Source organism: Aegilops tauschii, chromosome 3 (assembly GCF_002575655.3).
Source record: "Aegilops tauschii subsp. strangulata cultivar AL8/78 chromosome 3, Aet v6.0, whole genome shotgun sequence".
NCBI classification, from domain to species: domain Eukaryota; kingdom Viridiplantae; phylum Streptophyta; class Magnoliopsida; order Poales; family Poaceae; genus Aegilops; species Aegilops tauschii.
Genome location: NC_053037.3, coordinates 162,875,886 through 162,886,594, shown reverse-complemented (window position 1 = coordinate 162,886,594; position 10,709 = coordinate 162,875,886). Strand labels below are relative to the sequence as shown.

At 46.9% G+C, this 10,709-nt stretch overlaps 1 protein-coding gene across 1 annotated transcript; it reads left to right on the top strand.

Moving 5' to 3' along the window:
• Positions 1–9,552: 9,552 nt before the first annotated feature.
• LOC109769513 (MFS18 protein) lies at positions 9,553–10,363 on the top strand. Its single transcript, XM_020328250.4, has one exon. The coding sequence runs from the start codon at positions 9,663–9,665 to the stop codon at positions 10,023–10,025; it is 363 nt and encodes a 120-aa protein (XP_020183839.1). The 5' UTR covers positions 9,553–9,662; the 3' UTR covers positions 10,026–10,363.
• The last annotated feature ends 346 nt before the right edge of the window (positions 10,364–10,709 follow it).

The window sequence follows — 10,709 nt, the reverse complement described above, 5'->3', positions numbered from 1 at the left end:
CGCTACAGCCAAAGTTTCTGTTTTTGTACTGCACAAAGTAAACAAGCAATCTAATCATCCTAAAACCAAAGCTTGGCACATTATTTTTATAATACAATGGATATATACAAGGGGATAATTACTTTCAGAGAAACTTCCATGAATTTTTTTACATTGTTTCCATGAGCATGAACACAAGTGTTCAACGTCGACCCTCACTTCTCCAATGTATAACCTTCCAAACACTTCTCTTATTGAAAAACTTTTTAGGCATGAGAGGCAAGTAAAGTTTTTTGTATTTTCATTCTAAAAGTTTTTTGGTATGTTTCACCCAAAAATAAGCAAAACTAAAAGGGGAAAACAAAAACTACTTAATGAAGAAAGCAAACAAGCATACACGAAAATATCAACCCCAATCTATTGCTCCCCGGCAACGGCGCCAGAAAAGAGCTTGATAATCCCCAAGTGCAGGGAATCATCGTAGCAATTCCCAAAGGTGAAAGTGATAAGTATGGAGTGTCGAACCCACAAGGAGCTAAAGGTAAGATCAATATTCTCTCAAGTCCTATCTGCCACTGATACGACTCTACGTACACCGAACGTTTGCTTCCAACTAGAAACGAGAAATAAAACTACGTTGTGGGTATGAAGAGGATAACTTTGCATGGTATCGGAGAGCTAAAATATAAAAGTAGGTGCTGTAATCATAAAGTTAGAATATATTACTAAATATTATAAATAGCGAGTGTGGAATAATGATGGGTCGGTGTGCGGAATTATCCTAGGCAATCATTAACAAGACCGGTAGTCGTCATTGCAATTTCATATGAGGGAGAGGCATAAGCTAACATACTTTCTCTTCTTGGATCATATGCACTTATGATTGGAACTCTAGCAAGCATCCGCAACTACTAAAGATCATTAAGGTAAAACCCAACCATAGCATTAACATATCAAGTCCCCTTTATCCCATACGCAACAACCCCCTTACTCGGGTTTATGCTTATGTCACAAAAGCAACCCACTATAAGAGAATCATGAACGTATTGCAACACCCTACAATGGGAATCCCTCACGCTTGCGCGACACGGAGGGCACAATAGGACAGCACCAAAATAAAACATACAACTCATACCAATCTAGATCATCAATCAACCCAAAGACAAAGGATATCTACTCAAAACATCATAGGATGGCAACACATCATTGGATCATAATATGTGGCATAAAGAACCATGTTCAAGTAGGGATTACAGCGGGGTGCGGGAGAGTTGACAACGTAAAAGAGATGAGGATGGTGATGATGATGGTGATGTTGATGAACACGATCACCGCGGCGATGATTCCCCTCCCAATGGCACTCTGTCGCCACCGAGAGAGAGGAGGAGAGGTTCTCCCCCTTGTGCTTCCTCCTCCATGGCCTCCCCCTGGATGGGGAGAGGTTCTCCCTCTGGATCTTGGCCTTCATGGCGATGACGGCCCCTCCGGGATCCTCCTCCATGGCCTCCGGTGATGATGGCCCCCTCCGGCAGGGTGCTAGAGAGGGCCTAGATTGATTTCTCATGGCTACAGAGGCTTGCGGCGGCGGAACTTCTGATCTAGGTTATTTTATGGAGGTTTGGGTATTTATAGGAGAGGTTGGAGTCCAGAACAAGTCAGGGGGGCCCCACGGGAAGTCCACAATGCACAGGGGCGCGCCCTCCACCCTCGTGGGGCCCATGGGCCTCCTCTCTGGTAACTCTTCGTTCCAGTACTTTTATATTTTCCAGAAAAATTCTCCGTTGATTTTCATCGCATTCCGAGAACTTTTATTTCTGCACAAAAACAACACCACGGTAGTTCTGCTGAAAATAGCGTCAGTCCGGGTTAGTTCTAATCAAATCATACCAAAAGCATATAAAACTATTGTAAACATGGTATGAATACTTCATAAATTATAGATACGTTGGAGACGTATCAAGAACTCTGTCAATCACTATCTTATCTGTAAGATTAACTCCCACTTGATTCAAGCGATTGTAGTACTCAGACAATCTGAGCACACGCTCACTGGGTGAGCTATTCTCCTCCATCTTGTAGGCAAAGTACATGTAAAAGGTCTCATACCTCTCGACTCGGGCATGAGTCTGAAATACCAATTTCAGCTCTTGGAACATCTTATATGCTCCGTGGCGTTCAAAACATTTTTGAAGTCCCGGTTCTAAGCCGTAAAGCATGGCACACTAAACTATCAAGTAGTTATCATACCGAGCTTGCGAAACGTTCATAATGTCTGCATCTGCTCCTGCAATAGGTCCATCACCTAGCGGTGCATCAAGGACATAATTCTTCCGTGCAGCAATGAGGATAATCCTCATATCTCGGACCTAGTCCGCATCATTGCTACTATCATCTTTCAACATAGTTTTTCTCTAGGAACATATAAAAAATAAACGGGGAGCTACATCGCGAGCTATTGATCTACAACATAGTTATGCAAATACTATCAGGACTAAGTTTATGATAAATTAAAGTTCAATTAATCATATTACTTAAGAACTCCCACTTATATAGACATCCCTCTAGTCATCTAAATGATCATGTGATCCATATCAACTAAACCATGTCCGATCATCACGTGAGATGGAGTAGCTTTGAATGGTGAACATCACTATGTTGATCATATCTACTATATGATTCACGTTCGACCTTCCGGTCTCAGTGTTCCGAGGCCATATCTGCATATGCTAGGCTCGTCAAGTTTAACCCAAGTATTCTCCGTGTGCAAAACTGGCTTGCACCCGTTGTATGTGAACGTAGAGCTTATCACACCCGATCATCACGTGGTGTCTCGGCACGACGAACTGTAGCAACGGTGCATACTCAGGGAGAACACTTATACCTTGAAATTTAGTGAGGGGTCATCTTATAATGCTACCGCCGTACTAAGCAAAATAAGATGCATAAAGGATAAACATCACATGCAATCAATATAAGTGATATGATATGGCCATCATCATCTTGTGCCTTTGATCTCCATCTCCAAAGCACCGTCATGAGCACCAACGTCACTGGCTTGACACCTTGATCTCCATCGAAGCATCGTTGTCGTCTCGCCAACTATTGCTTCTACGACTAACGCTACTGCTTAGTGATAAAGTAAAGCAATTACATGGCGATTGCATTTCATACAATAAAGCGACAACCATATGGCTCCTGCCAGTTGCCGATAACTGTTACAAAACATGATCATCTCATACAACAATTTATATATCATCACGTCTTGACCATATCACATCACAGCAAGCCCTGCAAAAAACAAGTTAGACGTCCTCTACTTTGTTGTTGGAAGTTTTACGTGGCTGCTACGGGCTTAGCAAGAACCGTTCTTACCTACGCATCAAAACCACAACGATTTTTCGTCAAGTGTGATGTTTTAACCTTCAACAAGGACCGGGCATAGTCACACTCGATTCAACTATAATTGGAGAGACAGACACCCACTAGCCACCTGTGTGCGAAGCACGGCGGTAGAACCAGTCTCATGAACGCGGTCATGTAATGTCGGTCTGGGACGCTTCATCCAACAATACCGTCGAATCAAAGTATCACATGCTGGTAAGCAGTATGACTATTATCGCCCACAACTCTTTGTGTTCTACTCGTGCATAAAACATCTACGTATAGACCTGGCTCGGATGCCACTATTGGGGAACGTAGTATTTCAAAAAAATTCCTACGATCACACAAGATCTATCTAGGAGAAGCATAGAAACGAGCAGGAAGAGGAACATGTATTCGGGAAGATCAATCACCCAGTTACGTTGTGACGTTTGATAGCACACAAGGTGTTCCTCCGGTATTGGGGAGTTGCAGAATCTCATAGTCAGAGGAACATGTATAAGTCATGAAGAAAGCAATAGCAATAAAACTCAACGATCATAATGCTAAGCTAACGGATGGGTCTTGTCCATCCCATCATTCTCTAATGATGGATCCCGTTCATCAAATGTCACATGTCTATGGTCAGGAAACTTAACCATCTTTGATTAACGAGCTAGCTAGTCTAGTAGAGGCATACTAGGGACACTTTGTTTTGTCTATGTATTCACACATGTATCAAGTTTCCGGTTAATACAATTCTAGCATGAATAATAGACATTTATCATGTTATAAGGAAATAAAATAATAACTTTATTATTGCCTCTAGGGCATATTTCCTTCACCCAGTGCATGGCCAAGGTGGCATGCGAGGTGAAAGAGCTTGCCAAGAAAGTCTTCAAGAGGTCCTTTCTCGGCTCCACCATCATTCTCCAATGTTGATCTTCGAGTGATCGGCAAGCCCATTGACTCCCATGCTGATGAGCGGGCAACGAAGAGGCAGTGGCTCATTACATCTCTGGCATCGTCAAGGGCTGCTCTAGGAGGATGTCAATTCATCTGCTGGCGGAAGCAGCAGAGCATGACCTTGCATCCCCCTCCTGCACTTATTGAAATGGACGAAGGGCCCAAACAAATTTTTAATGGAGCCCTTAATTAGTACTGAGACTTTGAAGTTCAAGAAACAATTTATGCTACTATTTCTTGACTATATCACTGCTTCTTAATCGATTCCCCTGGTCTGTACTTACGTATGTGCCCCATGTTCGAAGAATGCCTTTGAGTGCGCACGCCCAGTCGCAGAGCTATTTTAGGAGCATATCCTATGGTAGCAATCCACTAGGAGATCGCCTTCCCGAGGCTTAACTATCCAGGATCGTTACATTGCCACGATGGTGTTGCCGGGACGGAACAATGCACGACATAAGAGTGTGGAAACGTCCAAGAAAGCTATTTCCTCACCCAGTCTAAGTACATAATCTCGGAGGATCGTAATAAGAAGATAGTATAATTCAGACGAAAGAGTATCCTCAGAATATTAACAACGAGGAAGCGTTAGTTAGCTTTTCCAGTCCCGAAGAGCCTTAGTAGGGGATGGCCAATGCTCCCCCGAGGAGGTCGCATCCTTTGAAGGGAACATAGATCAGCACAGTCTCGAAAAATGTGTTCGCCATACGAGGAGTGAGACCCATCGTACACCTAGTTTTTAAGGACTCAGGGTTTCCGTTGGTCTCTGGGTGGACCATGCGAGCAATCACCAGTATGTTTCCCAAGTTCGAAATTGAAGGTAGATAACAATGCTTTGTACACGGGCGAAACCTTCCTTAGTACTACACTTGCAACTTTACAAAAGATGCCAAGACCTTCCTCTATTTGCCACGACAAGAAGGAATGTGCGCCTTTGTTCAACTTCCTTGGGCCATGAGTGCTTCACGGACATTCCTCTTCTTGGGAGCTAGCAGTTGAAGATACTTGGCCGCCCTCGAACGAGATCTCACAATGAGCTCCATTCCGAGCAGCCATCTTGACGAAGATGGATCCCTCCTTCCAACTTTTCCAGCCTTTCGTCCCCTCTGTGGAAGTCCTTCCAACGTCATCTTGACGTCGCTCGCGCCGCCAAGCCCCTGAAGAGGGACCAGCTACATCGTCCCAAGCACACTTATATGCAATGCGATAGAGCTCTGCAAGTGTGTGTTGGGAAACGTTGCATGGAAAACAAAAAAAATTCTACGCACATGCAAGATCTATCCATGGAGATGCATAGCTACGAGAGGGAGAGAGCATCTACATACCCTTGTAGATCACTAAGCGGAAGCGTTTATCAACGCGGTTGATGTAGTCGTACACCTTCATGATCCGTTTCGATCAAGCACCGAACGTACGACACCTCCGCGTTCAGCACACGTTCAGCTCGATGACGTCCTCGCCTTCTTGATCCAGCAAGAGGGGCAAAGTAGTAGATGAGTTCCGACAACAAGATGGCGTGGTGACGATGGTGGTGAAACTATTTCCGCAGGGCTTTGCCAAGCATAACGGTTTTAGAGAGGAGGGTGAACTAGAGGGAGGAGATTAGAACCACACTGGGCTTCTAATTATGAGGATTAGAGGTAGCTAGAGCTAGCTCTAATTAGTCAACTAGGACCAACTAGAGGAGGCTCAAAAACTTGTGTTCTAGGGGCTAGCCCTGCTCCTCTATTTATATGTTGAGCCCTGGGGTCGTTACTTGGGGAGAGGGCCTCCCCAAAGTCGGTTTGGAACGCAAGTAAGAGTCCTTCTCGGATTTCAGCACCAGACGCCACGGTCCTTGGCGTCTGGCCCAGACGCCATGGTCCTCGGCGTCTGGTCCCCGACCTCCGCAAAACTTCCTTTTGCACCGACCTAAAGCCCCGGACCATTCTGGAGCTCCTCGTCATGTCTGTGATCTCATCCAGGACTCCGAACAACATTCAGTCACCAACAAACATAACTCATATAATACTATATCGTCAATGAACGTTAAGCGTGCGTACCCTACGGGTTCGAGAATTATGTAGACATGACCGAGACGCTTCTCCGGTCAATAACCAATATCGGGACCTGGATGCCCACATTGGTTCCTACATATTCTACGAATATCTTTATCGGTTGAACCTGTATGACAACATACGTAGTTCCCTTTGTCCATCGGTATGTTACTTGCCCGAGATTCAATCATCGGTATCTCCATACCTAGTTCAATCTCGTTACCGGCAAGTATCTTTACTCGTTCCGTAATACACAATCTTGTAACTAACTCCTTAGTCACTTTGCTTGCAAGCTTCTTGTGATGTTGTATTACCGAGAGGGCCCAGAGATGCCTTTCCGTCATACGGAATGACAAATCCCAATCTTGATCCATGCCAACTCAACAGACACCTTCGGAGATACCTGTAGAGCACCTTTATGATCACCCAGTTAAGAAGTGACGTTTGATACACACAAGGCATTCCTCCGGAGTCCGGGAGTTGCATGATCAAATGGTCGAACGAACATGTATTTGAGATTAAGAAAGCAGCAGCAATAAACCGAACAATCATATGCTATGCTAACGGATGGGTCTTGTCCATCACATCATTCTCCTAATGATGTGATCCCGTTATCAGACGACAACTCATGTCTATGGTCAGGAAACCTTAACCATCTTTTGATCAACGAGTTAGTCTAGTAGAGACTTACTAGGGACTTGGTATTTGTTTATTTATCCACACATGTATTTAAGTTTCCGATCAATACAATTATAGCATGAATAATAAACCTTTATAATGATTAAGGAAATATAATAATAACCACTTTATTATTGCCTCTAGGGCATATTTCCAACAGTGTGGGCACAGCGCGAGAAGCGAGCTTGTCACAGACATTGGCGTTCCAGATGCCTGCATAAAACGCATTGAGGATGCCCTTGTGCGGGAGGTCTCGGACTTCACGTTTGACCTGGAGAAAGTGCCAGGTGAACTATCCGAGGGATTCACCGGGCCGTTGTCCCAGCTGGGAAGCTCGGAAGGTGGTAGTCCTGCCGCCCGTCGGATGGGTGGAGAAGACGAAGCACCCCCTTCCATTGTGAGGGGCAGGACAGAGGGCGCCGCTCCGAGGCGAGCACAAATCTTGGTGTTTCCCGCGAAGACGCGGCCTTGGGTGAGCCCCCTTGGGGATAGGGCGCGGGGCTATGCCATCGGCATGCGCTGCGCTGCTCACACTCAAGTGCTCGCCGGCCGGCGACGTTGCGCGGACACTCCCTCCCCATCTTGAAAAGCTCATGATGATGAATTTTGTGTCGACAAAGACGTCGGTGGCTTTGTTGATGTAAATCTGCACGAGCGCCCCCCCCCCCTACCTGGCGCGCCAGCTGTTGGGGCGCGTGTACGAAACACACGCGTGACACCGTGGACGAGAGACGTCCTTCTGCTAGTTCGGACCTGCACTACCAAATCATGCACAATGGACACGGTGATTTACCCAGGTTCGGGCCGCATGGTGCGTAATACCTTACTCCTGCTTTTGGTGTGTGTTTTTATGGGTGGATTAGAGCTACAAAACCTTCCCGAGAATGGGGAGGATAGTGTATCCCTACTGGTGTTCTACGAAGTGTCCAACCTCTTAGCTATTTGCCTCTTTTTCAGTTCTCTCGGCCCCCCTCTCCTCTTGGCCTGGCCCTCCTTTTATACTTCAAGGGGTACCACACATGGCTTCGAGGCTAAGGAAAGTGACCTTGATCGGATTAGGTAGGTGGATGCATTAAATGTGTGATGAGGTGTCATCGCCTTCCGTCTTTCGGGAACGGACCCCTGTCTTGTCAAAACCAACCTAGGTGACACCTACTGGAAGCCTGACATGTCTCGACACAAGTGTGCACCGTGAGTGAGTCACCCCTTGCGTCTTGTCCACCGCCTGGCGCGCCTGCCCACCGGCCGCGTGGCGCGAGAGCCCTGCGAGCGCAGAACCGCTGCGCCACGCGTAGGTGAGGCGGTAGCTTGCTGTCGAAGGCTGGCTGAGTGCATGCCAGCTGTGGGCAGCCGTTGTAGGGTGAGATTGTTCCCGGGTCTTGGCCATCCGTCGTTGCCGGATGTCTTGGTAGGATACCTGCTGAACTTGTGGGCACCTAAGGAGGATGCAAACCTTCTGTACAAAGATTTGTATGCCACCACCGAGCCCAAGCCTTGCTTGATAGGTCTTCTTGTTGATATTCTTCTTTACAAAGATCTGCATACCACCATGAGGGAGGATGATGGCACGTAGTTCTTCTCTCTTGAGCTTGATCTATGGCGATCATGAGGCGCACGGTTGGTGCGTGACACATCTTGTCACGACACCGACAAGATGGAGCCATACTTGAGTGGCTGGAGGAAGGAAGAAGCTTCTGTGGGGTGGGGATTAGGGCTGGAAGAAGAAGATGAAGGAGAACCGCTGGATTTTGATCCCCGGGCTAACAAAATTGAATGAATCTTTTTTTTCAGGCAAATGTCAAGTAGTCACCCGCCAATTTTCCCAATTTTGCAAGTACGCGCACCCCATGTCGATGCAAGCAAAGCTACTGGCTCCCATGTCCCAAGCACAAGGAGATACATACATCATTCTTCATTCCCTCTCCCATTGATGCACTGATCGCAAAAATATTATTTTTCAACGAGGCATGCATGCAAACATACAGATCCGTATCGATCCATTAATTCGAACCTTTGTTCGTCAAACTACTCGAAATAATTATATAGCGGTGTTAGTTGTTGGCCAGCAAGGCTGTTTATCAGACTGAAACGAAGAAAACAACAGTGCTGTAAATGTTAATCTTGTTTAGTTGTTTAGCAAAGGGAAAAAAGACAGGAATGCTAAATTGCTAGTAGTAGCACGTTAACTTCTCATTTTATTTTAGCGTCTCTGGTCACAGTATAAGAAGTAGTGCTACTACCCCAAAACATAAGCCAAATCACTGGATTTTGAACACTCTTGATGCACGCTACAGCTAGCTCCCAAACACGACCAGATCTACAATTTCCCCCTCTCTTCCTCCCCCATTGATGCACCACTGGTCTGTAAGAGCAAAAGTATTAATGGAGATCACAGGATGGCAGCAAACCGCAGCAGGTACCCGCTCCTTTAATCGTCTCCTTAACGCCCCCCACCTACCGTCGCTCAGGCCGATCGATGAGCTGCCACCACTTGAATGACGCTGCCTCCCCGGCTATAAAACCTCCCGCCACCTTTCTTCCTCCTCCACCTCCCACAGAGCTAAGAAGCAGCAAGCAAGCAAAGCAAGCAGCCACTCACACACTAGCCAGGAGCAAGAGCACCAGTTCAGGGGCAGGCTAGCGATGGAGAAGTCGACCAAGATGGTGGCGGTGCTCGTCCTCGCCGTGCTGGCCGCGGCGACCAGCGCCGAGGCGAGGAACATCAAGACGACGGACGCGGCAGCCGCCAGCAAGGACGCGGTCCTGCAGCCGACGACCTTCCCGCCCTTCGACCGCCTCGGCGGCCTCCCCGGCGGCAGCAGCATGCCGGGATTCAGCCTCCCCGGCAGCAGCGGCGCCACCCCGGGCATCAGCGGCATCGGCAGCATGCCCTTCCTCGGCGGCAGCTCCCCCGGCCTCGGCGGCTCCACCGGTCTCGGCGGCTTCGGCGGCATGCCGGGGTCCCCCGCTGCAGCTGCCGTCGACGAGCACGCCAAGAAGCCGTGAAAAGCTGAGGGCGGCCGTTGATAGCTAGATCCGCTGGTGTGTGGCAAGCACTGACGGGGCGCATGGTTGATGGTTCGGTAGTGCTACTCGTAGCGTGCATGCATGGTTCTGTGGGCGCTATACGCCGCGCGTACGTACGTTTGGAGAACTCGATTTGTTTGTTGTGTTTGTCGCTTAATTACGTCGTTAGGTCAATCTCTATCGCTCGTTCGTGTTAAGTTCTTGGTTATCTGTAGTAGTGGTGCATGTTCTTGAGGCATATGAATAATGCTAGATGTACGTGTCGCTTGTGCTGTGGTAAGTGATGATGAAATGAATGGAATATTATTGTAGTATAAGCTTTTGTTGGTTTACTACTTGTTAATTACGAGCTCGACTACCATTTGGTTGGAACAGCAAACTCACGTTGTGTTTTGGTCGGAGTATATTGCTAAGCTCAGTAGTGTCGATTGGAATGAAACTTGACGATCTAGACAAGTTTTTCTTAAGTCCCATCACCGATATCTTGAACGGTACTGGAGTAGAAAAAACTGAAGAGAAAAAGAAAGAGATGTCTTTAGACGACACGAGTTGGAAGCCCAATTAACAATTCCCAGTTAATTAACTACTCCATTGGTCCCATAATATAAAATCGTTTATATTATGAGACGGAGGTAGTAGTACTGCACTAGTATAAATTAAGAC

Bases quoted from the DNA above. Each gene is read 5' to 3' on its own strand.
- LOC109769513 (XM_020328250.4), top strand. From the start codon at position 9,663: ATGGAGAAGTCGACCAAGATGGTGGCGGTGCTCGTCCTCGCCGTGCTG.